This window comes from Thunnus albacares, chromosome 21 (genome assembly GCF_914725855.1).
Source record: "Thunnus albacares chromosome 21, fThuAlb1.1, whole genome shotgun sequence".
Taxonomy (NCBI): domain Eukaryota; kingdom Metazoa; phylum Chordata; class Actinopteri; order Scombriformes; family Scombridae; genus Thunnus; species Thunnus albacares.
The window spans coordinates 12,095,385-12,123,180 of record NC_058126.1 but is presented as its reverse complement, the minus strand read 5'-3'; the positions used below and the strand labels follow the sequence as shown (position 1 = coordinate 12,123,180).

The 27,796-nt window shown below is 40.3% G+C and overlaps 1 protein-coding gene and 1 long non-coding RNA gene across 4 annotated transcripts in view; one reads left to right on the top strand and one right to left on the bottom strand.

The window, feature by feature from the left end:
• Window positions 1-22,879, top strand: part of plod2 (procollagen-lysine, 2-oxoglutarate 5-dioxygenase 2) — a 34,269-nt gene extending 11,390 nt beyond the window's left edge. Inside the window, exons 2-20 of one of the 2 annotated variants that reach the window (XM_044338948.1) lie at window positions 1,192-1,283; window positions 2,386-2,522; window positions 5,961-6,124; window positions 9,764-9,876; window positions 9,979-10,042; window positions 10,330-10,427; window positions 11,597-11,698; window positions 13,768-13,893; window positions 13,994-14,115; window positions 14,951-15,055; window positions 15,981-16,106; window positions 16,881-17,022; window positions 17,716-17,778; window positions 19,096-19,209; window positions 19,521-19,586; window positions 19,754-19,858; window positions 21,113-21,259; window positions 21,505-21,630; window positions 21,807-22,879. In XM_044338948.1, the coding sequence (XP_044194883.1) occupies window positions 1,192-1,283; window positions 2,386-2,522; window positions 5,961-6,124; window positions 9,764-9,876; window positions 9,979-10,042; window positions 10,330-10,427; window positions 11,597-11,698; window positions 13,768-13,893; window positions 13,994-14,115; window positions 14,951-15,055; window positions 15,981-16,106; window positions 16,881-17,022; window positions 17,716-17,778; window positions 19,096-19,209; window positions 19,521-19,586; window positions 19,754-19,858; window positions 21,113-21,259; window positions 21,505-21,630; window positions 21,807-21,962 (2,168 nt within the window). In that variant the 3' untranslated portion in view covers window positions 21,963-22,879. The remainder of the gene's footprint in view (window positions 1-1,191; window positions 1,284-2,385; window positions 2,523-5,960; window positions 6,125-9,763; window positions 9,877-9,978; window positions 10,043-10,329; window positions 10,428-11,596; window positions 11,699-13,767; window positions 13,894-13,993; window positions 14,116-14,950; window positions 15,056-15,980; window positions 16,107-16,880; window positions 17,023-17,715; window positions 17,779-19,095; window positions 19,210-19,520; window positions 19,587-19,753; window positions 19,859-21,112; window positions 21,260-21,504; window positions 21,631-21,806) is intronic. The other variant, XM_044338949.1, reaches the window with a different exon arrangement.
• Window positions 1-27,796, bottom strand: part of LOC122972166 — a 309,118-nt gene that overhangs the window by 108,294 nt on the left and 173,028 nt on the right. The gene's annotated exons all lie outside the window — the stretch shown is intronic.

The following is a 27,796-nucleotide window of genomic DNA, read 5'->3' as shown; positions in this document are numbered from 1 at the left end:
GTAATGTGCTATAGTTGTTTGTGTGGGTGTGTGAAGGGGAGGTGGGTGATTTTGAAGTAGCATAAATAATTTTTTCTTCTCCAATGGACTTTTTCAACATATTTGTTTTCCTCCCAGAATCACAACTTTCCCTTTCGTGGCAGCAATAGTGACTTTATTTGGTGAATAGCGATTTTATTCCATAAAAATTATTAAACAATGAAGACCTGTTAATCTTTGTATTCAAAAGGTGTAGTGTCAGCTCTTTAACTATAATCTGGGGCAGAGTGCATTTTTTAATCAGATCTTCTCAAGGCTTTTTTGAGCCCTGATATGTACTCTTTCATACTTCCCATCCTACTTGCCAATGTGCAATAAATAATTTACAAGAATTTATTGGAACATAGTGCTGTATATTAAAGAGGGGGATTGGCTCTTGAAACATGAAAAGCCGGATTAGTACTGAAGTGGTCCTATAAAAATATATTAAAGTGTCATTAACTTTTTTGTTGGAGTGTCTGTCTGTTAGTGCAGAATAATGTTTTGCACAGTTTGAAATGATCTGTTGGAGAGTGGAAATGAATTACAATGGTACTCCCCCGTCATGCAATAATAGACTTTGATGAACCAGATCTAGAGATCCCGGGTACTTCCTTCTCGCAGCCTTTCTAATCAAGGCCCCCCAGTTGGTTACACAAAACATAATGGAGCAAATGAAAACCAACTTAGTGGGTGTTGTCCGCCTCTCTGTAGCTTCACATGAGGGTATGGTGCTAATTTGTATTTGGTCTAACCCTTCCTCAACCTCAGACATGGCCACTGGAAATGTCCTGGAGGTTTGTGGGAGTTCTTTAAACCCAAGAAGATTGAAATGATTGAGTCCATGTTAAAAATATGCTTCAAATCAAAACTTCAGTAGATGTTCCTAATTTGAGATGTAGGTTTAGACTGCTAAACCAAGTAGTTGCCAGTTTGTTGACATAGGTCTGAGGTTTATAAAGGACTTGGCTTGCAGAAGAGGGAATCTTAATAGTTATATATAAATAACCATAAAAGATTACACGTATTTCTGTGGATTTCCCTCCATGGAAACCGAGATTTTGCAATTCTGCAAGAGTGTATTCCCACATCCTTATAATTTGGTAGCCAACGAATTTGTGATAAATTTATAAATCACATAAGTAAAGTTGTGAAAATGTGTTCTTTTTTCAGAAAATTTGATTGTTCTAACTGTTGCAACTGAGGAAACAGATGGCTTTCTCCGCTTTATGCAGTCTGCAAAATATTTCAACTACACTGTGAAGGTAAGATTTTCTTCTCATATTCTAAAATTACATCCAAAAATGTGCAGTTTGTCCAAGCTAATGATGCTAACCTTACACACACACACACACACACACACACACCACAAACAGCCAGTTGTTTTAAACACACACTTTCCAAGATTGATTAGGCTTGTTAAAAGAACAATGAAGTGCACCACGCTGCAAAAACATCCATCTTACTGGTACACTCCTTAGTATGGGTCCAGAATTTCCCTCTGTGGTTAAAACAAGCAGTAAAAAGCATTGTTATTTTGGCATGGAACTCAAGAGTTAGTGCCCTGCCCATATTTGTGTGCTCCTGTTCCTCTCTGTGTGACCTTGCTGTATCAGTTTGAGTTCCAACTCCCCCAGACACACACATGCAACCTACTTTGTTAGCCATCTTAGGCCCTTTCTCAAGATGATCATTGCAAGAGGCCTTGCTAAATTAGAGCTAATGCTGTCAATCCCCTGTTATTGTACTATGTGCTTGGTGATATTGTTTTTTTGGGCTGGATGTGCACTTGCCTCTGTACAGCAAGTCCCCAAAAGACCACATTAGTAAACAAAGAAGGAAAAGGATCCTGACAATTTGACTGTAACTCAGGTTTTACCTCAGTACTGCAGCTTACCCATGCGGATTATCAGTGTGAGGCTACCTTTAACTCCAAGAATCACAGCCTTATCTAACCCTCCTGCTACAGTTGTGTGCTTTTTTCAATCACAGTTGTTACAAAACAGTGAGATAGTGTGGGGAAGTATGTTCTGGCAGCTCTTAAGTTTCTAAAATGTGCTTTTCTAGCTTTCACTGAGTGAAAACATCTGCTGATATGGTAACACAACTGTCCAAAGCAGGCCAACTTGCTCTTTTTTCCTGATATAAGTGAATGACCTATCTTAAGGAAAGTTCTTGGAAATGTCTCCCATATTGGAAAACATTGGCTGAATTCCTGACTGGTTTTAAGAAATAAAAAAATAAAAAAAGACAGAAAAATGAAGGACTTGTGAAGACAGATATTTTTATAGTGCTGCAGGGCTGCCTCCTGGTAATTTTGAGTTCATGTTGGGCTCTACAACTTGTCCACAATGTGCTCTGTCGCAGGTGTTAGGAATGGGAGAAGCATGGAAGGGTGGCGACGTCGGCCGTTCTATCGGTGGAGGGCAAAAAGTCAGACTACTGAAGGAGGCCATGGAGGGTCTAGCTGACCAGGGGGATGTTATTGTCCTATTTGTGGACAGGTATGTTGATACACCCAAAAATATTTTTTCCTGCCTTTCCTTTGTAGCTTGGACTTCTTCATATTTAAGATTCAAGCACAATTTGTTGAGTGAGAGCATCCATTCTGCTCTAGAAAATATTTCATTGCCTACTGTTGTCATTGTTCCACTGGATGGATTACAGAAATATTCACTGACCATCTTTCCTGAAAGAGTTATATTCCCAAGGTATGTATTACTTCAAGTCCCCATTCTGTATCCATATGTTTGTAGGCAATCTAATAAATCCAATTAATCAGATTTAAAAAAAAAAAAAGATCAAATTGTTTTTTTTATTCCTTTTTAGCTGGCTTATATTTTCATTTTCTTAGAGATGTTCAGCTGTTACTTTGAGCTGCTCTGTTAATGCCTTCTTCCACCAAAACATTAGCTTGATTGAGCTTTGATCAGATTTAGCTTTGATATGAAACATAATACATCTCCATAACAACAAAGAGATGCAAGAAACCTTTAATTGCTATGTAGATCTGTGAATTAGAAATTAAACTACTTTTCACCGTCACAGACTGAATTATGTAGCCCTAAACCGCCCTCCACTCATTCACGCAAAGGCATTATTACAGAGAATCGGCAAATTTATAAGCAGAGTAATTCTCACATGCAGGTAGCTCAATTATGAGGTTTCAAGGCCAATGGAAAGTTTCACTGAGTTAATGTGAGTGGTTTACAATAATAACAGCTTTGTAGGCCGTATTTCCACAAATAGAGCAGAAGAAGATGATACTTACTGTACCGTGTCACATGAATAACGTTAGCTATAATTGCTGTGCAAAGTTGTCACACCCTTGAAACAGGTAATTGGAATGTATTTTTTTCCCTTTTAGAGGAAATGATTGTAATATAAGAAACTGTATCTGCACTTCACAGAAGATTGTGAGCCATTTAAATGTGTTTTAAAATCTATAATCCTGTCAGGCCACCTCAGCTGTTTTTACAGTTTCTACTACTAATTCAGTCACAGCCTTGCATTTTGTCTTATATGAAATTCACTCACTGAAATGCATGTGAAACTGAAAAAATCATGCACTGTGTTGTTGAGCATGTGCTGAATTCCAGAAAGATGAAAAGAAAATGATTGCATGCAATTCAAAAACTTTGTACCTTAAATGGAGACCACAATTGCCATTCACAGCCAGTATGTGATGTGTGAGATGGCTTTACATCAGTCACTCTACACATGAAACATTTCTGCCAATTCCAAATGTGCATATAGTAATGATTTTAGGCTTCACAATGGAAAGATTTTACTAGTTAGGGAGGTCAACCTGTCTCCAAACCACACCTTTTTAATGCCGGCACAAAATTAAAAAGGTGGTGGTTCCCACTTTTAGTATATAAACCCTACATATTTCCAAACACACTCCTGTGTGTGTTGAGTGTGTTGTGCATCATTAAACAGATATTTAAACCTTACCTTTCCATGTTCTCTGTTAATTACTTGAAGAACACACATACAGTAATTAAGATTACTAGTGCAGTGCCTGTTCAAAACCGATTTCTCAATACTCGTCCCCTAAACACCTCACAAGCAGGCTATCGGTAGATGCTAGTTTACTGATGGTCCCTAAACGCCTCACAGACAGAATATCTGGAGACTATAATTTTGAGTTGAGTTGAAGTTGATTGGATGAACTGTAGTGCCCTTTCAAAACGTGCCTGAGACATCCTGCACTATGTCTTGAACATGTATATAAAGTTCCCGCACGCATGAGAAACTAGAATAGTAGAGCTTAACTCTTTGAATTTCCTCAATTCATTCTCTGTGGTAGTCCCTATCACTACTATGTAATCCCATCTCTGACCATGTGGGTTGCAATGGCAGACTGGCGCTGTTTGTATTTCCTCTTGTTGAATCCACGCACAGAAGAAGAAGCAGAAGCAAAGTTGTTTATGAGATATTTTTATATATTTCTGAATGTGCCTGAGATATCCAGCACCAAGTCTTGAACGTACATGCCAAAGTAGAGCTAAAGTCTCTTAAATTTTTTCAAGTCATTAACACTGTAGATGTAATCCCACCTCTGACCACAATGTGGGTTGCAATAGCAGAGTGGCGCTGTCTGTATTTCGGCTCGTTGACGCCCCAGGCAGAAGAAGAAGCACAGTTGTTTATGAGGTATTTTTATATATTTCTCGAGAACCGCTCATCCAAACAACTTCACACATCAACATTGCACTTCCTTGATTCCCCAGCAATCCACCTGCCAGGTATGAAGTAGATTGGATGAACGGTTCTCCAGATATGCAAAGGACAAACATACATACATACAGACAGACATTCGTTGCTCTATATAGAGAGATACTGAGAGATTTGCAGCAGGATGCTCTTTGCAACTTTAAACACAGCCCTGGTTTCATCCTGCCAGCAACTGATTGAATTCACCTGGTGACCCAAGTACAGATGAGTCTGTCTGGATTCTGAGAACCAGAAGAATTTTAGTGTTACGTTATGCTCTACTGTAGTTTGCGTCTTTTAGTTCTGGCAACACCCACAAAGAGAAAATAAAACAGACCATTTAGTTACCAGGCTAAGTAGGCCTGAGATTTATTTTAATATTAACTAACTTTTTAAACACTATCAACAATGTTTTTTTCATGGATTGCAGGACCCTTTTACACTGCAGCACTAACTATGATTGATGAGTTAATAGGGGACAGAATGTACTTGTATGAACATGTGTCGGCCAGATGTGCTTACAGTAGAGGAAACAGGCTTCTTCACCTATAGTAGACTTCCACTAATCTCATGATATACCTCACTGAGGTTGTTCATGTTGTCTTAAGGAGGGTACCTTTTACTTTTCCTACAGTCTTATATGAACTGGTGTATATATGGTATGGGATTTTTTTGGATCGCTCAATTTTAGACTGTTTACAGGGCATAGAAACATAAAGAGAATCAAAATCACTTCTAGAAGAGAAGTGACACAGGGGAATAGTGTCACCAACATGAATCAGCTCTTTTACTGTTATGACTTCATAGCTCAAAGTCATAAAATCACCAGAAACACTTCCTAAAATATCTGCCCTTAGAATAATAACATGCTTTTAAATGAGCCACTACAGGGCCTATTTAAAGGCATAGGCACTTTTTCCCGTCTGTCACAGAACTATATGCCATGCATGCAACCCAGTTCGTGTTACAGTCTTACAAAACGGCACTCTTTTGGAAATACCTTACAGTACAACTCAGGAATGCTTGCCTATACAAATGCTCACTCATGAAGAATGTCAACTGTTTACATTAAGATTTCTATCTACCTCAAGCAAGTAGGAGCCTGGGTTGTTTGTTAGATGTAAGATAAAATGGACTATTTAAAAAAAACTGTCACACTGTCCCTAAAGGGTGAAAAAAATGATAAGAATCTGTTGTATTTTGTCTTCACTCTTCTCTTTTAGCTATGATCTTATCTTTGCTGGGGGACCAGAAGAGATTCTCAGGAAGTTCCAGCAAGCCAATCACAAGGTCCTTTTTGCTGCAGAGGGACTGATATGGCCAGATAAGCGACTAGCTGACAAATACCCCTCAGTCCGCAGTGGCAAGCGCTACCTCAACTCTGGAGGTGGGTTCCAAAAATTCAAAATATGTTTAATTGTTATGACCTGAATCTCTCCTCTGTGTCATGACTCACATGATGATGTATTAACATCTAACCCTAACCCTCAACGTCTCAACTATTTGTGAGACATTTTTTTTTATTTCTTATGTTTTAGGGCATAGAACTTGTATGCTGGGGTAGATTAGTGTTTGTGGAACTCGGTTTTAAACCTATAACTTCTACATGCGCATATTGGTTTACATTCCACCATCAGCTGTCAAACTTTGAAGACTTGCAGGCCTTGCTGGAATTCAGGGGTTTAAGCAGCAGAGCGCCCTCAGTATTACTGGTTTAAAGAGTTGTAGGATGACTTCAAAGAATGGCAATAGACTAGTGTTAGCTTTTAAATATGAAATCACAGGACTTTTATTATTATCTCTTGCTGTAAAATGGAAGTATATTTGCCCTGTAAACAGGCTCTTGGTGGAATTTCCTGTCAAAGTGGACAGGAGGTGACAGAAGCCCATTCATGCGAACAGTAGCTGCATACTTTTTTCTATTTCCACCCTTTTTACTCCAGATTTCTTTCCTCCTTCCACTGATATTTCATATGAAGATGTTTCTGGGCATAATGAATGTGAAGTACTCTAAAACTGCTGAATAACAAAAAGCATACTGAATATGTGTAGACATTTTAACAAAAGAACAGTACCAGTATGTTCTCATGAATAATCCAAATGGCATTGCCAGCTGCAGTTCTTCTTCAGGGCATTGAATTACTGCTTTCCCTGTGGTCATCATCCTGGTCTGACCTCCCATATTGGAGCCTAGCTGTCTCAGTCTGATCAGAGACTGTTTTTAGCAGTCATTGTCACTGACATGACATGTGGATTTGTCTTGGCCTCCTCAATGTGCCACAGTTTGTATAAAATTGCTGGTTTTGTTTATGTTCCTACGGCTACCGCCCAAGTGACCATTGGGGAAAGTTTTATAGCATCTGGACACACACCACTGTGTCAGAGAGCACAGAGTTTCGGGAATGGATTCATGATGCAGTAAGTTTATGTTCTCTTTCATAATATTCGTTTTGATTTCTCACTATGGGATGCACGCCTCGCTGCAGACCTCAGAAGCATTAATCTCATTATGCCAATTCTGATTGGCTTGTGAACGTGTTCGTCCGCACCAGGTAGTGCCACCTACCTGAAATAGCTGCTGTGGACGACACAGTCTCATTCAAACACCTCTTCTCACTCGGAGCATATCTTGCGTCAGGAGCTAGCTAGCTTAACCGTTCACAGACGGATCTTATTTAGCCTCTGTTGCCGGGTGCTAGCTAGCTTTAGATTTGCTTTTTTCTCCGATCACACCAGATCGGATTCAGTGTTTTCCTCCTCCATGGCTTGGTCATCGTTTCACAGCTCTTCACCACAGCAGCTTGAGTTTGTCGAGCGTTAGCATTCCAGCTAATCCCTCGACTTCTGCACAGTTAGCACACAAGCTAGCTGACACGACTCCGTGCCAGCACACCAGCTCACCAGGAATGGAGGCTACAATTCCTCACACCAGAGGTGTCGGAGACTCCGGGGCCCGTCCCTGTCACTGCGGAAATAAGATTTCGAGCAAGGACACACACCAGGTCTGCTTTAGCTGCCTAGGGCTGGAACATGCCAGGCTAGCTATCGATGTTCCCGGCTCGTGTCAACACTGTGCTGGGTTCACCATCAAAAGTCTCCGCAGACGGCTAGCACGCCAAGCTAGTCTGTCTAAGCTTGACCCCTACCTACCCGCCGGCGCCCACCTGGCTCAAAGCGAGGGAGAGAGGGAAGTCACTGTGGAGGTGACACCGGGAGCTAATGCCAGCTGGGGCTAACAGCTGGACATGGCTTTGGTTCCCCCACCTGAGGAGGACGTCCTGGAATTGGACTATGGAGAAGATGACGATGACGCCTCAGATATCCTCATATCAGAGGATGAAGAGGACGACAACATTTTCATCACTCCAGCCCGGGCTGTGCAGCCTGGGACCTCCGCCACCTTTCGGGATGGAGATGAGAGTAGCACACCAGCTTCTCCTCTCCCCAGCTCGGACTTGCTCGACGTGTGCAAACGCACTGCAGACCGACTGGCCATCCCCTGGCCTGCTGTCGTAGCGGAGACCACCAGATCCTGAGATTCTCTTTCCACGGGGTATGTTATGAGTATCACGTACTCCCTTTCGGCTTGTCTCTAAGCCCGAGGGTGTTCGTACGGTGCACGGAAGTGGCAATAGCCCCGCTGAGGCGGCAAGGCATCCGCCTGGCCACGTACCTGGACGATTGGCTGCTGTTAGCGCAATCGGAGCAGGAAGTCGGGGGGCACACTCGTACTCTCATACGACACCTATCCGACTTGGATTTCGTGGTAAATGCGGAGAAGAGCATGCTATCTCCAGCACAGAGTGTAATCTTTCTGGGATTATCGCTGGACTCGGTGTCTTTCACAGCTCGCCTCTCGGCGGAGAGAGTAAAGACTTTCAGGACATGCCTCGCACTTTTTCGTCCACATAGATCTGTTCAATTCAGATTATGTCTTCGATTACTCGGGCTGATGGCGTCTGCCATTCTCATAGTCAGTCTTGGCCGCCTCCACATGAGGGATTTATAGTATTGGGTGGCTTCCCTCAGGCTAGATCCCATGCGTCACGGCGCGCAGAGAGTGTTGGTCACATCGGAGTGCGTCAGAGCGCTGTGACATTGGCAAACCCCGTCTTTCCTGACCCGGGGGAGGCCCATGGGCTCCGTCCTGTCCAGGAAAGTGGTCACTAGAGATGCGAGTCTGTCGGGATGGGGCGGAATACACGAGGGCCGGCCTGTGAGAGGACGTTGGAGCGCTGGTCTGGTGTTTTTTATGTCAAAACTGAGATATACCATGACAGCAAGTTTTATTGTTCCATGTCATGTGTTTTCTCTCTTGAAACTTTGTTGTCAGAATATTAAATGCTGTGTTTTAAAAGCACAGTACAACTGAATTTTTGAAGTAGGACTGGGCCAAAAGGCCAGCTCTTCTGTTGATTTTAAAGCCATCATTTCATGGATCAGCTACCAAACAAATATAATTTGCATAAAATGTTATGATTTCCTTTGACCTTTTTTCTCAGTGCTGCTATTTTGATTATGTCATGGCTATCCATTCACTTGTTTACTGTTTCTGGGGCGTTTTTGAAATGATGGGATGCTAAACAGCGCACACTGACAACATAGCCAAACCCTACAATCTGTTACTGTGGTCAGTGTCCATGAGCAAGAGAAGGAAACTGAGGAGAAAGGGGAAAACTGGAGTAGAGATTGCCATGAGAATGTACATTTAGAGCGGGTGTGAGTCACTAGCACACACTGTTCCAAATGCTGAGCTCGTGGTGAGTTGTGAGACAGTTAAAACTTATGGATTACAGCTTTCTTACTGCCCATTACTGCACTCCGTCCTATATGCAGACTGTGGGAAGAAAAGTTTCTTTCGTGCTTGGGATTATTGGCCAGAGTCACAATTTGTGTAAGGCGTAGACCAAAAAGTCAGCAGACATAATTGACACCAACAGTCTGCCAGTTGTGTATGACCTCGTAAACTTCTGTCACCCTATATTTTACCGCTGGAAATGTGTTTCACACTGTTTATTACTTGCAGGTATAATTGGTTACGCCCCATACATAAACAGACTTGTTACACAGTGGAACCTCCATGACAATGATGACGACCAGCTCTTCTACACTAAAGTATACCTGGATCCATTACAACGAGTAAGTTTCTTATTGTTAACCCCAATACTTCATCTAAAAATATATCCCTAGAAAGCATATCTTGTATGGCTGAGCAAATCTCTCTGTTTTCATGTCTCTTAGGAAACTCTCAATATGAGTTTGGATCACAAGTGCCAGATTTTCCAGAACCTGAACGGGGCCACTGGTGAGAAATCACAGAAACTCAAGTCAACAATTCACTCACTTATTTAAAACCTATCTTTTATGATGGCACTTGTAAAGTCAAAAAATGAAATATTAAGTCTTGCTGCACTAAATAAAAGCAACATTATATGTTTCTGCTCCCACACTCTGTCAAATATTGCATATTTCAGAGATGTCGTAGGCTTGGCAATTTACCCTGTAAATTATAAACCTTCATAGTTCTTGCACATGTGGTAAGTTGATTTCCCTAACCTGGCCTAACACATCTCATGTTCCTATTTTTGGCAGATGAAGTGCTTCTCAAGTTTGGAACGGACAGAGTGAGAGTTAGAAACACAGCATACGACTCTCTGCCAGTGGTCGTCCATGGCAACGGAAACACCAAAGTGAGTAACAAATTATGCCCTCGAGCACACCTTATAAAGTCTACTTAAGGAACACCATAGATACTTTGGAGTTAATCATCCTCATCAAGGACACCACTGTGGCTTTGGGTGGAATTACTGAACTCTTCTTTCCCATTTGCAGATACGTTTCTGTTGGCCTACAATTTTAGATTTTCATCCAACTAACATTCAGCAATGACTGCATGACAGTGTATAAATCCCCACACATTATGGAAATGTATACTGCTCCTTGTGATACTTGCCAGTAACCTTGGCCAGAAAATCCATCTCATTATTCAGTGGAGGAGAGAGGTCTGGCCAAAACTAGGCTATAACGCCTCTGTCCATGTGTCCCTTTGCCATCATTCTCTGTCCATTGCAATGACAGGCTCAGCAAGCAAGATGTCTGTGTGATTCCTGTAATCATTCTCTGGAGTTCTTTCCTAGTCTTTTTTACTTAACCTTAACTCTTCACGTTTCGCTCCACCACCAGTCCCTTGTCTCTGGTCTTCCTTGGTAATGAACCAAACCCACCAACTGTTGAATCATTCTCCCCAGAGGCCTCGACATCTGGAGGCGAAGCTTTAAATGGTAGATCACATAATCCTTGTCCAAGCAGTGGTTTCTACCATTGCAGCTGCCCTATCTAGATCTCTGACCATTTCAGTATTACTATTTTCCAGTTATCCCTCCAAGTCCAAACTGTTGACAAAAATGTGTCCACTGTGTTAATGTCTGCGATAAGAGATTTGCAAATGATAGTGCAATGTCTGGAAATTATATGTTCCCACAGAATTTGCACCTTTCTTGCACACTAAATACAGAGCAGCTATGGCTGTGATTACAATATGTATAACTCTATGAAACTGAGAAGAAAAGAGATAATTACACTTGATTGTAAAGTTTCAGCTTCAGTCGACAAGACATTTATAGCCCCGTGGTCTTTAGTCTGACCTGCAAGTGATTTGTGTGGTTGTCCCAAATTCCTACAATTAATCAGTGGACTGTACTGTCTATCCACAGAGTAAGCTATTCATAACACATCATGATAATGTTTTAAGAGAGCTGTGCTGAACCAGGAAAAGAAACATGGGGTTTTTGTTTATGCTGATATTAATCTTCTGTAACCATCATTGTCATTCACCTGATCTGAATTCTTTCCCTTGTAGATCTACTTGAACTACTTAGCCAACTATGTCCCCAATGCATGGAACTATGAACATGGCTGTAGCCACTGTGATGATGATGTCGTGGACTTGTCTCAGTTACAAGTAAGTGCTCCAAATTAAGACATTTTCCTTCAATTTGCTGTCCTCTTTAGTCCATTTTTAAATAGGTCCTGTGGAAAGTTTGTCTATGTCCTCCTCCCCGTGGACATAGGAAAGGATGAAACATAGCCTAGTCTCCCAGCATGAACCATCCATCTATCAGTGACTGTCTAGACAGTAGGAGTGGAGCAAAGCTTTTCCTATTTCATCAGATAAGCAAGTCAGTTGGTACTGTACACATTCCCTTTCCAACAATAATAGCTTATGTGCCCGTTGGTCCTTTTGGATCCTTTTAAAAGAGCATACGTGCCAGGGAAACTACTTGGGGCAGAGGAAACACTGCACTTCTGTGGTGCAGGATATGGCTTTTGGGGTTTTCAGAAGGGCTCATTTAAAGGGGTGTCGCTGTCGACCAGCCTGCCTTTTAGTGGGCTTTCCAGTATGGGTTTTATCCACAATAGTAAGTTATCGTGGTTACACTGAAAATTTGTCACTGAGTTCGGCTAAAGCTGGCGACGTATAGACAGCAGGAATGGCATGCCCTAGGAAATGTCTCTGGCTGTGTGGTTGCGTCTGTCAAAAATGTTACCAAACTGTACTTCTCTTTGTGGGCATAGTACTGAAGATACACATGATCCAACTAAATGCATTATATTATCCGTGTAATTTTTGTTTGATCTATTTTGCTTTCTCTAAATTGGTCTGGTACAATGTTTTTCCAAAGTGATTTACTATAAAATGGTTCCTTTCATTTAAATAACACCAAGGTCTTCACACTACAAAGAAAGCACACAGTCTATCACAAAATGTAATAAGGAGACATGAATCACTTTTTCTCTGTAAATAAATGTCCTGGCGCTGATTCAGTGCAAACCCAGCTACATAAGAAGTAGCTCTATGAAAGCTCTTCTTATTGACCTTCCCAAGTGAATGCAGAAAAAAATCTGCTTCTGAATAACAAGGAAAGTTAGTAAACACACTTCATTCAATTGCACCACTTTGTGCAAGAGTTCGGAGAGATCAGGTCATGTGGAAACACTGGTTATACTGTGTCCAGACCTTTTTTGTGAGGGTAAACCCAGGTCACTGGCAGTCCGGCTTGATTCTTTGTGTACTTTGTTTATGGGATTGAGCATAAGCCTTGCAAAATCAGTGCAAGTGTTAGGCCACTAAAGCCCAGCCAGATCTCTTCACTGTCTACCTTTGTCTTTTGTGTGCAAAAGAAACTCAAGGTGTTTCTCTTGTCAGCTTAATAGAAGCTGAAATCATATTTGCTCTGCTGTTTTTGCCACTCTGTCCCCTTACTGCTGGTCCACTGTATTTCAGTGACAATTTGAGCTCACGTTGGCAAGATGCACAAGTTTCCCTTCCTGTGCCTAAAACTCAGACATTGCGGAACAAGAAAATTAGATGCTTCTCTTCGGATCCCTTTTCATCCCTGGCCCAGACCTTCACTGTGAACTGGTCAAGGGGATCAGGAGTCCAGAGTGAGCTGTGTGGGCTGGAGCTGAGTGTCATGGGAAAATGTTTTCTCTGCTCTTCTCTGTCTCTTTCTTTATATCTTCTTTTCCCTAACTGTCTGAGCAATCATGTTGTACATTGGCTGTCGTCTGAAAAGTGTTACACGTGGCAATCTGGGTTTGAAGTTAGGATTCCTGTGAAGCAGTATGTTCATGTGTTTATTTTAAATATGCTTTTTTTTAAAAATGGTGGAAATTTTGTCAGTAATAACACCAGCTGTCCTCATCTGTCGAAACAAAAGATGTTCAATAATTCTTCCAGTGGATAGTGTTCATCTTAAAGGTAAACACTTGAATTGACATTAAAAAATTTTAACACAGACCACTGCAGAGAATAATAAATAGGAGCTCACATCATGTAATCAAGAGCTAAGTGACATGAAAGCAGAGGAAAATTCTGTCCTTAAGTGAATACCATCTGTAGCAACGTCACTGTTTATGTATGTCTGATGTGAAGTGTCACAATCGTCCCTGATTTAAGCTAAACAACTTTCCATTGCTAAGACAGCAGTTTGAAATAGTACTAATCAGTCTCTTCTTAAATCTAAACAGGCGTACCCGAATGTCTTGGTTGGAGTGTTTATTGAGCAGCCAACTCCATTTCTTCCCGAATTCTTCCAGCGGCTTCTGACCCTGGATTATCCCAAGGATAAACTCAAAGTTTTCATCCACAACAATGTGAGTGTATGCAGCTGCCATGATTGGACTTTTTCTGCATTTCTATATGGTAGCTCCATATATGTGGCTTCTAATCCATTAATATTGGCTCCCTTCTTAGGAGGTTTACCACGAGAAGCACATTCAGAAATTTTGGGAGGAGAACAGGAATGTGTTCAACAGTTTCAAGGTTGTGGGACCAGAAGAAAATTTGAGCCAAGGAGAAGCCAGGAACATGGGCATGTATGTGTTACTCCTCTCTAAATCTTTCATCTCTCTGAAGTTGTAGTTAGAAGAACAGAATTGATGAAACCAGATTATGGTGTTGTTGGCCCTGATTTATCATATTTTAAGGGAAAACTTGTGTGTGTCTGTTAAATTGATTTTAAAGTTCTAGTTCATGCTAGTACAGGCCTTTTATGTTGCAGAAGCATTAATATTTAACAATGATCATGCATTGTTCCCCGTGTGGTTATGGTGGCCCTCTTGGCCTTTAGGTGTTCACTTAAAACTTAATGTTTTATGCATAAAATTGTCTTGACTTGACATATGGAGGGTTGAAAAAGTCTCAGTTCAATAATTAATAGGCTAGACAATACAGTGTTGCATATGATGTAATACATAGCATTCACACAGGTGTAGTTTTTCTCCACAATTCCCCTTATAATGGCCCTCTCTCATTGTTCAGTGTTGAGTACCAGCCTGTTGTCATGGTGATAACGCAATCTGTGAGGCCCCATCACAAAGATCCTCATCAAAAGTGCAGCACGCCTTAGTGCATTTGTCAGGACAGCCCCATGATCATTATTATTATTATTATTATTATTATTATTATTATTATTATTATTATTATTATTATTATTATTAGCAGTCTCTAATCTTCCTAAAATCATATTATCTGCTGGAGACTTAAAGATAGTTAGTAAGAGCCTGACTACAAATGAAAATGACATCTTATACTTAGGAGCTGGTAAATTTGAATTGGTGACTGTGTTCCAAGTATTTCATTGACTGTAATCACCTCTGGATTGAATAATCACTACTCTCTCTGCCCTGTCTGTGTTTTTGACTTCATTAGGGATCTCTGCCGCAAGGATGCCACATGCGACTACTACTTCAGTATAGATTCAGATGTGATGCTCACCAACAGGCAGACACTGAAGCTCCTCATTGAGCAGAACAGGTAATAATATGGTAACCGGAATAGAAGCCACATTGGAAACCATTCAACAAACCTCCTGGGTAGTTGTTATCATCATTGAACCATTTAATTTATTCCAGAATTTATTCCATGTGGCAGAACCACAGGCACATTATAGCTGAGTGAATGAAAGTTTAAAAATAAGCCACTCTGGCTTCCTGTTTTTCCCTGGGCACATGGAAAAAGTGAAAGAGTCTATTGCACTAACCCTGAAATGCCACTTAGCATTATACAAAAACAAACATGCAAACCCTCCTTTCCCTTCTACAGCTCATGATTGAAGAGAAAGCTTCCCATAAACTAGATGTCAATGTGGCCGCAGCATGGTATTGTGACCTGTTGGAGGCATGCAAAGCACAAGCCTTTCTCGGATATTTAAAGACAGTATGGGAATTCTCTGCCGGCGCTGATGTTGTGGGAGGAAAATGCCACTCTTTCTTGACCAAGAACATTTACCATTAGTACTGTATAGTGCATCCATTTGCATCCATAATCAACCAACACTGCAATTTATGGTTCAATTATTTTCAGTCTCCAGTTCATTGCATAATAGAAAAAAATCCCTTTCATTGCGGTTTGGGTTTGTAAGAAAACAGCAGTGGAATAATTGTCAGTTTCAGTATTTCATGCAAATTCAAACAAATAACCCAGATTCAGGGTTTTGTTTGTTTCGTTGGAGCTTGTTGCAGAAAGGAGTACTTCTAGTTTGTATTATGTGCTTCTATAATCTCTTTTATGGACTGATCATATCTTTCCACTATGAAGTTGATCTTTTTGATGCAGCATGCTGGTGTTACCAGTATGAGACCCAGTACATTTGGTGGGTGGCTGTCCGTGAGATGTCACTGAGTTTTATCTACTCTGACAAAATTACCATCTGTCCACTCTGCCTCTTGCTTCCCTACAGAAAAATAATTGGCCCCCTTGTCACTCGTCACGGCAAGCTGTGGTCCAACTTCTGGGGAGCCTTGAGTCTGGATGGTTATTATGCTCGCTCTGAAGATTATGTCGACATTGTGCAGAGAAAACGAGTGTAAGTCATAAATGCAATAAGGGCGGACTCTCCTCAATGCACACACGGCAATGGCTTTGCATTTTTGGTTCACACATCTGCTTTGCAAGTATTGGATCTCTCACTGAGTTCATGACTATAAATAAATCTTGTTCCATTGTGCTAACTCGCCATAAACAACAATACACAAGATGGCTAATTATGAGCTACATCCTAGAATACACATAGGAACAATCATTAAATTAACAATCCGACCTGAGCAGTGATCTTGTACTGAACACCAAAGCCTGAGGCATTAATAAGTCCAACAGTCCAATTCACTGCCTCTTTGACTGACTGACTTTTTATGTGTTTAAAAATAAGATGAAATGGCGCCCAGATGGCGCAAAGGAATAAGCACCCGCCCACCACAGTGGAAATTAAGGTTTAATCGCCCGTGAACCTGCGGGGAGGAAGACAGTGAGGGATCAGGTTATTCACTGCAATAGCAACTCCTACTGGTTGGTCGAGATGCCAGTGTAGACAGGCCAAAGGTGGGAGTTAATTGCAAGAGCGATAGTGTGTGCAAGTGGAATTGGTTTGTCCTTTCAAATTTAGAAAAATGCATTAAAAGTTGGTTTCTATATAATTGTAACTCAATAGTCAGAAGAGGATAACAATTATTATGTTTTTAATGATTATGTTCTTAAACGACTCATACAACACACCCAAAGTCATGGATGGCATAAGGAATAAAATAAAAATTTTACTACTGCAAAATGAGCACTTCCTTTCTCTACGTCTTGTTGTTTCTAGGGGTGTGTGGAACATTCCTTACATGGCACATGTATACCTTGTCAAGGGCAGTGCCTTGAGGAATGAGCTGAAAGAAAGGAACTACTTTGTTCTTGAGAAACTGGACCCAGATATGGCTTTGTGTAGAAACGCCAGAGAAATGGTAAGAATGCTCAACCTCCATCTTAAGGAATTCATACTATGAAGATATTTCAGTAGTGTTGTCCTTAAAAATATATCTGCATAAGGACATAGCCAGTTTTAGGAATATTTATGCAATATGCAATGAATCTTAACCATGAAAAAGTCAACAGCTCAACGGAGGCCAAAGTCAAAAGATTGGCAAGTATAAGCGGTTTGAAATGTCTCTCTCTGTCATCAAGGCATGATCTCTCTCTGTTTTTGATTGCCTCTATGGTTCTTAATTAAGGTTTCTGTTCCATTTGAGTCCAATAATTCTTCACTTTCCTTCTGTCTTCATTGTTTTAAGACCACAGACAGTGCAACCAGTTGCAATGCCTGGCTGGCTCGCTGACAAAAGTTGTCTTGCCTGTTTGTCTTTACACTTTTAAACATGTAAACTTGTCACCCCTGCTCAGCGCTAAGCAACTACCAGCTCTGATTTGGTGTCTTTTGGTTTGCCTGGCTTTTTTTCCCCCAGCATGCATTCCTCCCATGTTAACCCACAAAAACATCAGCTTCAGAGGGAATCTTGCTCTTTTTTCATGCAGGCGCGTTTCCTCTCCTCCTGAGTTGCTATGTATGTGACACATATATTTCAACTGTCACCCTGTCTCTTATTCTTAAACAATCATGTATGTTATACTATTTACATGATGCTTCTCCTTTATTTTAGACCAGTCACAGAGAAAAAGACTCCCCTTCTCCGGAATCATTCCATATGCTCAGGCCCCCAAAGGTTTCCATTTGTTTTGATTATTCTGCTTTCTTTAACATCCATTTCCATTGGGTTAGCACTCAGAAGCCATTCCAAGCTTTGGCTAATATTTTGGTGAATGCTGAAGTATTTCATAGGCAGACTCACATGCAAAAGAAATAATACCCTATTGGAATTAGGTTAAGTTAAATTATTACATTTAGATACATTATATTAATTTATAAAAAGTAATAATTCTCTCCATTCAAATTTACTGCCAATTCTTATTTCCTAAACACAATACTTTAATATTGAGTTGTTGCCTGTGTCCTTCCAGAAGAAATCAAGCTGTCTGGCAGCTCTTTGGAAATTGATGTTGACATTTTGGTTGTGATGAATTTAGGTCCAAAAGCAGATATTTGTCTAAGCTAGAAAGAGAAAGACCTGTTTTCTGTCCTGTTTTTTTATAATACCTTCCAAGAGGAGATCAAGGAGGAGAAGGAAGGTCGGAGAGACAGTCCACATGCAAGTCCCCTGTCCTGATGCTTTACCCCTCACAGCCAAACCTCACAGCCAACACATGTAACCAGCTGCTCTCTAAACACACCGACTGATCTCAGACTAGGCTCCAACAATATTTCTTTTCACTCCCATGAACCATCTGGTTTAAATCACAGCTTTCACTATAATTTTGCACATTAGCAATTTGGAAACTTACACCAGGAAACAGATCGAAGATTGCAAAACCATTCTTAATTTATCAATTTTGTCCTGTACAAAGCCTAGTCTGACACTGAGTCCAAATCCTCCCCCACACAGCGTCCTCCCCATGCTTCACTGTAGAGGGAATATCATTCCTAGATTTGCTTTGCCCCAAGCTGCCCAGCGCTCCCTCTGTTCCTGTCCCCCCCACCCCCCACCCCCCTCCATTCACCTCACTGCCCCACCCTGTCCTGTTCTCAATCCACCAACACCCCTGCAGCCCCGCCACTCCCAACACCCATAAATAATCTTAGATTATTTATTTGGCATTTTTGTCTCTTTTGGTTCTATCCAAGTCAAACATTTGATTTCAGTGTGTTAAAACACACTTAAATCGCACTTTATTTTCATTTTTGTGCAAATGCAGCCTTTTTTTTCCAGATTTGACAGGTTTTATGACAGTGCTAAACATTGAGTGTTCAAGTCATAAACAGTTACCCTAATTATAACCTGTAGTGCACTTGTGCACTGTAGATCTGCATGTATTATGGTTTTGTAGATATGGATCTGTTATAAATCCTGCCTGTGAGACATTACAGAGATTTTTTTGCCTCTAACTTTTATGAAACTTACTGAACTTTTCCCTGTTTGCTGCAGGGAGTCTTCATGTACATAACAAACCGTCACGACTTTGGGAGGCTAATTTCCAAAGCCAATTACAACACTTCCCATTATAACAATGACTTGTGGCAGATATTTGAAAACCCTGTGGTAAGTCATTATGATCTCTCACTATTCTCAACCCCCATCCCCCTCCAAAATACCTTATTCTGAATAACTGAGATAAACACCCACCTGTAAAGGTAATTAGCCATAATGGAAAGATTACAGATGTGAGACGATTTTGAAATAATGACTTCACTGTGATAAGACTCCTTACTGATAAGGCTTTGAGATTTACTACTGTATTTTGCACGCTAGGACCTGCCCTGTGGGAGTGGGGATTAGCACTGTGAGGTATGCAGGTCAGCAAACAGTCCAAAAAACAATGAGGACTAATCCGAAATTCTTTCTCCTTTCAGGACTGGAAGGAGAAGTACATCCACCAAAACTACACTCGAATTTTCACTGAGAACTACATGGAAGAGGTTTGTATGCACACGTGTTCGTGTTAAAAGAGATACAGACAGAGAATGACATAATGTGGCACAGAAATCCTAACATCTGTACAGTCACTGCAGTTAAAAGTGAGGGTGTGATTCAATTCTATTCTGGGAAGTCTCTTAGTGTACGCATGTGTCTATGTGTATTACAGCCTTGTCCAGATGTGTTCTGGTTCCCGGTCTTCAGCGAGAAGGCCTGTGATGAAATAGTTGAGGAGATGGAGCACTACGGATCATGGTCTGGAGGCAAACACGAGGTCAGTCCTGTTAGCTCTGGTTCACTCAACACAGCGCTGTAGTCAACACACATGTACCTTTTCTCTGTGGTTATGTTCACACATCTTTGTAAGTGTGTAGGAGAATACTAGGGCTGCAGCTAATGATTATTTTTATTATCATTTCAATATTTTTTCATTTGTTTTTTTTGTTTTTTTTTAATAAAATGTCAAACAATAAGAACTCTGCATGTATCCAGAGAAAAGATGTCACTTTTTAATTGCTTATCATTTCTTAAAACCTGTGAAAGAAGCCAAAGGGATTCAGTTAATAATGATATGAGCTGCAAATCAAATTGCTTCAAACTGTTAACACATTTTGTTAATTACTAATTAATACCTTTAAACTTGAGACAATAAGTTGCCTCTCAAATAACACACAATTCCCAACAAAGTCTACACAACTGAAGAGGGCTCATTTTCCGACCTGCAGAAGAAGCCATTTGCTGTAATGTATTCAGTACACATTTAAAAAACAAACAAACTCTGAAAACTTTTCAATTGCCTGATTTAGATAATGATCATAGTACAGATAAACCCTTAATTATCTCATTGTGGTTAAGCGTTTTGTTGTGTGTTGTAAATAAATAAGAACCAAACACAAACAAGTAGTGAAAGCAAGGAAATAATCCCTCATGTTCCTTCGCAATCTTTATTTGAACAGTCATGACTTTGTTGTCTGATGGCTGGAGGAGCAGTTAACTTTCAAGCAATCTTGCACACCCTAAGTCTTTGGGGGTTTTTTTAGATCTGATGTTGTTTCTTGAGCTATTTGACTCTTTTTTTTGCTTGTACACACATGCTTAATTTTATTACCATCCTCTCCAGGCCCATCATGCAAATATAACAAAGTAAAGGGTTATGATGTCGTGTTCTATGTTTATGATGTCTTATTCATGTGGCCTGCTTTATGTAGTTTGAAATCGGTAATTGATGTCACTGAAAGTTTGCCTTGGAGACGAAATGCGGACTAATGCAGGCACTATGACTAACTCTGTTTGGGAAAGAGGCTGAGCTGGATGGGTCATTAAGTCTCATGCAGGCAGACAACAGCACACCCTGCGGTTTTAAACACACACAGGCGCACACACACACACACACACACGCGTGCATGCAGACACGTCGTCATCATCATCTCTTTGAAACCTGTGGTCTCTCACACGTCGAGGATGTTGGGTCATTTGTTCCATCGTTAATCACACTGCAGCATGCTTTACTTTCTCTCCTTTCCTTCAGGACAAACGGATTACTGGTGGCTACGAGACCGTGCCGACGGATGACATTCATATGAAGCAAATTGGCTTTGATAAGGAGTGGCTACACTTCATCCGAGAGTTCATATCGCCTGTGACATTAAAAGTATTCTCTGGCTACTACACTAAGGTTAGTGAAAGTAAAGGAAATAAAATAAAGGAAAAATAAACAGTGACACACACCCTCTATTTGCCCAAAAGCTAAAACTGGAGAAAAAGTTAGTTCTGTTCATCGGACCTGTTTTTACACGTATGTGACATTCTTTAATGAAATGTGAGCTTTGACAGTAGCTGACAGGTTTTCCACTGGATGATATTTTCAAAGATAAACCGACTGTCAGCTAACTTGATGTATTTCTGCCCCGTTCATCGCAGGGTTATGCAATAATGAACTTTGTGGTAAAATACACACCTGGGAGGCAAGCGTACCTGAGGCCCCACCATGACTCCTCCACCTTCACCATCAACATCGCCCTCAATAACAAAGACACAGACTTTCAGGTAAGATGTTGTATTAAAAAGGATGAGTCATGAATGTCATCTGAGTGTTATCAGATTTGATTTAATCTTCACTTTTCCACTTACATCATCTCCCTCCATAATATTCTTGTCAACCCTATTTATACATTCTGAGTGCACAACCACTGAACTGTCTCACTTCTCTTTTGTCCTTTCAGGGTGGGGGTTGTCGTTTCCATAGGTATAACTGTTCCATAGAGTCGCCGAGAAAAGGCTGGAGCTTCATGCACCCAGGGCGACTGACTCATCTCCACGAAGGCTTGCCCACAACCAATGGCACCCGCTACATTGCAGTGTCCTTCATCGACCCTTGAACTGTCTGATTATACTGTAAATTAGCCTTTTGTCCCAGCTTTGCTTTTTTCCATCATGTTTGTTTTGTTTTGTCATTTGACATTTTGTGCCCCAGATGTTTTGTTGATACAAATTTTTAAAGCAGTTGCTTTAAAAGAATGAGTGATTACATTAAACTAATCTCTGTCAAACAGAGTGTAGCGTGGAAAGAGAAGTGACAAAAAGTAATTCACACTTTAGTTACACAAAATGGAAAGAAAATATGCTAGCAGGGTATACGGTTGTGCCTTACCTTTATTTTTGGATTCAAAACCAAGATACTTGCAGGATTTTTTTTTGTGAGCTCATCATGATTTTCACCATGCTGATTTAACATTGTCATATTAACTGTTATTAACTGCTAGCATTTAGCTGTACCATGCTAGCATGTAGGTGACCTTTGTGTATCTATTTGTGTTTCAGGTAAAATGTCACTGAGCGCATTTATACTGTAAAAACTTGTAATTGCGTCAACAATTACTACTGGTGCTAATCAACATTCTGTACTTCTGCATTAGCAAGAGATGAAATTCATTATTTGGCGGGGTGCGTGTTAGGGTGAGTTTGTACACTTAAAAAAGACAAGATTCAATTAATGATTTTGAATAAATTAAATTTTTCCACTTGCCCGGTGGAAAAAGAAATCTATTTTTGTAATTTTGCACCCCAGAAAAACAAGAATAGCAGAATTCAATATGAGTTCTGTTTGAATGAAGTTTAAAAAATTGTGTTTTATTTGAAAGGTTTTTTTCTGTCTTTATCAAAATAGGCAACACAGTAATTTTCTTAACTGAGAATGTTTCTGCATTTATTTTCAGAGACGTGTGTGAATGGAATTCAGCAAATTCAGTCGTTTAACTTATTGTCAAAATTTAATAAAAAGTCTTTATAAAAAATATGTTTTCTGATGTATTATTCGGACTATTATCTACACCATTAAAACATCAGTGATTTTGCATTCAAAGCACAGAACAGTCCAATACTCCTCTTCCTGAAAACTCAGCGTTAACTTCAGTTACTTAACAATTCAACATCAAAAAATTCAGTCCTCTCTGCGGATACTTGTGGGAGACAGACACTCCAGAAGTGATCAGTCATGACTGCAAACAGCCTTCTATTGAGTTATAAGTATATCGGTTTGTTTTCCAAGTCTGTCAAGTTGTTCTCCTCTCAACACGCCACATGTAAAAATAATCAGGTCCGGTCTGGACTGTAGTAGCGTTCTGCTGCAGGGAGTAGTTGTGGGGTATTTAGGGTGTGGTGTGATGATGTACATCAGTGTAAATGTAGCTCAGTCTGCCTTAGGAACCCCAACCTGAACCTTATGTAAGTTGGACAGATGAGGAATGTTTAGATTGATGAAAGAAGGGAAGTATAGAAGGTGGAGCCAAAAGAAAGCCTGTTGTTGTGTAGAGAGAAGGTTCAAGGCTCATTTATTTGTGACATTTTAGTGAGACAGATTGTGCAACTGGGACAATCTAATGAAACCTGATCAACTGCTGGAAACAGTAATCAGCATTTTGAATCAAAATACAATCTCACTCTTAGATCAGCACATCGCTTACGAAACATCATCTTAAGGTCTCCTGTGTTTTTACTCTGCAGAGTTGACTCCCTGACTTGGCGCATGTTTCTGGTCCCTGTGAAACCCGCATGAAGGCTGAATGTCTGAGTAGCTGCTATGATTTAGAGAGTAGAAGGGGAATTAGGTCAGCATGGGGGAAAGGCTCTCTCCTGCTGAAAGAGCCCTTTGTGGCCATCATTTCCCCTGGTCTGCCCTGTGTCCAGACCCTCTGAAAGGTGACATTGATCCCAGCCAGGCGTGCAGGAAAATCCACATACCTACTAAACTAGCAGGTTCTTACAGGAACGATTTTGTCATAAGACAGAAATTCAGAAGAATACGTTTTAAAGCGTGATTTATTTCTAAAGTCAGAACAAAGCAGAGTGGGTATTTGAAATGAAAAGCAGGATGTTTTAGATCCTTTTCCGTCTTTGAATTATAAGAGGATCCAGGAACAGAGAGATTTTTTTTTTTTTTAAACAGTGAGAGCTGAACTCACCAAGAGGCCACAAACACCATTTAACCCAACGAACAACTATGCTTAGGGTCAATGGCTCTAGAAATGGGAAACATGATCATATACCAAAGTAAATTCAAGTGTGCCACAAACTCCAGGGTGCCTAGTGACAGCTGGTGATTTAGTTATTACTGTGGCATACACTCTGGTCTTGACATAACAAAGGAGTTAAATTAAGTGTTTGCAATGATGTGAAAATGCAAGTCCCTGAGGCCAGTGTATGTGAGGGCATGGTGTCCATGGTCTGGAGGAAGGCAATCTTGTCAATGTGTCAGGCGTGAGCAGTTTCTAGCCTGTTTTATGTGCCATAAATGCACCATTTTCCTATTTACAGATAGTCACCCATTTACCACTTGGGGCTATGAATTGTTAATACATGAGTATCAGTCTTGGTATTTACCACTAAAGACAAAACACAGCTGAGGATAATGGGAATGTCATGAGTTCCGCAGGTATTTGGTCATGAACCAAAGTATTGGATAAAGCATTTTTGTCCGAGTCAGGGGATCACTAAACTGATTAAAATTCATGATTGGAAACATAAATGGCAACAGATGTCGAGATATTTCATTCAGAACCATAAATGTCAACCTCATGGTGGCGCTAGAGGAAAAGTCAGTAGGATTCATCTTCTGTGGACCATGAATGACTGTACAAAACTTCATGGCAATACATCTAATAGTTGTTGAGATATTTCAGTCTTGCTCCTTATGAAAAATATAGAATATCACTAGCCATATGCGTTAAGTTATTTATTGTTCCCCTCCATGCTTATGCAATGGAATATTTTTGAAACTGATACTGTGTAATAAAGATCATTTGAAATCATGTTGAAACCAACATATACAGTGATTCCTAAGGAGCGATCTGTGTAGGATACAATGCAACAGCATCATCTGAAGCATGTCAGCTGTGTCGGTGATATATACAATGTACCACATGGTTAGTCCTCTGTAAATTTCTTAGATTATGTTTGGAAAAGGGGGGCGGAGGGGTGAGGGTGTATTTGGGTTCAGGCACAGTGCAATTGTGAGTCAGACATTAGTGGAAAAGTACTGGATGAAACAAATGCAGTGAGGAAATTTTCAATGCAGATGTGCACAGACGCATGGGAGTGCATGTGTGTGTGTGCTCGGGCGGGTGCTGATGTGTTTGTACGTCCAGGATTTTGACTTGTGTGTGCAGTTCAAGGAAAGTTAAATTCATTAAACTTCACATTTAATACAAGGGGACTAAGGACTAAGGGGAACAAAGTATTCTGGAAACTCTGGGTGGGAAAGATACATTTTATTCAGGAATGTTTGAAACAAGACCCCCTCTGTGTAATTTGCTAAGTGGCATTTTGAAACCTCTGCTTTATGTCCCCGTTTTCAAACATTCTTTGAAAAATTAGGATGTTGAAGGACGAAGCATGCTGTTGATTTGATACTTGTTTATTAAACATTGAACTAAAATGCATTAAATAAAAAGGAGTTTAGGGCAGCTATTTGCAAAATGACAGTGGGTTCCAGCATTATATTATAAAGACAGATAAATCCCACTGGCATATCAGGAAATTGTTGGTCTTAATAGCGCAAAGCAAATAAAGAGAGCACCATGCTTAGAAGCTCTAACCAAGCGTTTACACAAATTGTTTCCAACTTTTTCTGTTAAACACAGAAAACTATAAAGCAGTTCTGACTGCAGATAGATTACAAGAATCTACATTTAACCATATTCTGTATAAATTTGCTTTTTGATTAAAACCTGCACATTTCAAACATCATACGGCTAGTTTAAGCGCTGTACCAACTGAAGAGAGGGAGCCTTTAATTTAATTTTAACAACTTAAAACCACCCACTCTGGCAACAGCAGCAGCTGTAACACTTTGTAAAAGTTTTATTTTTTCAGTAAACTTTATTGGGCTCTTTAAAAAAACAAAGGCCGTGAGAATCTGTGTATGCAGTCCCTGTTTACTTTTGGAAATGGAAATCCTGGAAATCTTTCATATTAGGCTAATATCTGTGATTATACGCAATACCAAAAAAGGATTCAGACTTATCAGGTAAAACGTGATGCAGTGAACGTGATCCATACCGTATAATGTAACCAAAATAGTACTTTTCATTACGAGCCTGCCATCAGGCCTATCTCCCAGGTAAGTAATCAAATGGGTCCACAGTCCACAATACCAATTATAGCTTGATTGTATGCTTTGAGACTATCAGCACACTCCTGTTTTTACCAGCCAGACTGTTTATCATCTCAGAGTAAACTGAGTGCAAGTACCATTTAGCCAAATTACACAGCTACACTGTAAAAACAATCAACAGCCCCGCACTCCTAGAAAGATATTGCTTTATGGAAGAAACAAAAGCGTAATGGAAGACGGGTGGAGGATGGGGAGTTGTCAGAAGCCACAGAAGCTCCGTTTATAGTAAGCGGAGAGAAATATAACTTACATAATGTGCCTTTTATGAGCTATTTTGGGGTCTTCTGAATGATCCTTCAGTGTGTTTAGTCTGGTTTTGCTCCTTCAATAAGTACTCTGCGAATTGAACTTGCAGATGAAAGAATGGGAGTGTAAGGTATTCTGGTGTCAGGGTGTGTGCATGTGTGCCCAAGTGTATGTGGAGGCGACGTGTCTTAGGTCAATATGGATATAGACGAAGGAGCAATAGCAGGCCGGTACTCAGAACCCCAGAGCCCCCGTGTGGGTACAGATGGTCTGTGCCATTTTTAAACTGGACACCACGCACAGTGCCACGGTGAAGCGATGGATCTGGATATAATATCACATCCAGAGGAGGTTCTGCTTATGAGTTTTATCATAACAAATCAATCTTTTATATGACAAGTGTAAGCTGTGATGTAATGCAGAACAAATATATGGACCCACAGGAACTAATTCCACATCTGAGAGTAAAACAGAAATTCTGACTAAGCTGGTTGTTCACAGGTTGTTGTGTCAAATAAAATATACACACTGTTTTGGTGTCCTCTTGGCCCTGACTGAAGTTATTTGTGATTATTTATGGGCTTCTTAATCAATTTCAGCTCACAGACAGTGTGATACTGTTAAGGCACATTAATAATAATATTTTGGGACAGTGTTCACACTCTAAAAATAGGGTAATATGATCTTGAAATGGATGAAAAATTGCGTTTTGACAAGCAAAGTGATGAGATGTCTGATGTCTGTTCTGATGTTACTTTTAGAAAGGCAGTGAAACAGCCCGTGAGACAGATGATGATACTCGCCGATGTAAACAAACTTTGTCTCTGTTATGTTTACATACAGTCAATTTCCTTTTTACTTTCATCAAGTTGTGATTGTTGGTACAGCATTTCAAATGGCCACCCACACTCCCTATGTCCATGAGAATGTGGTGTTTGGGGACAGTGGGTTGTGACAGCAATAAGGTCTAAAAATATCACAGATTTGATTTAGTTTTTGTACGGCAATAAGTAAAGGCATTTATGGTGGGTTATGGGGCATAAATGGAAATCTATCAAAATGCTGTTGGTGACTAGGTTCTTGTTATGTAGTTGATAAATCAGGGCTGAAAATATTTCATAGGTTAGGAATGGGGTATTTTATTTTATCATTGCAATCAGCCATGATTGCTGCCTCAAGTCCCCTATGTGGGATTCCAGTGTTTGAAGGACTTCATTGCCCTGAATTAAGCCATCCAGGTAAACCTTTTTATTAGTCTGCTCACAAAATCTGTATTCTTTGCTAGGATAAAAAAAC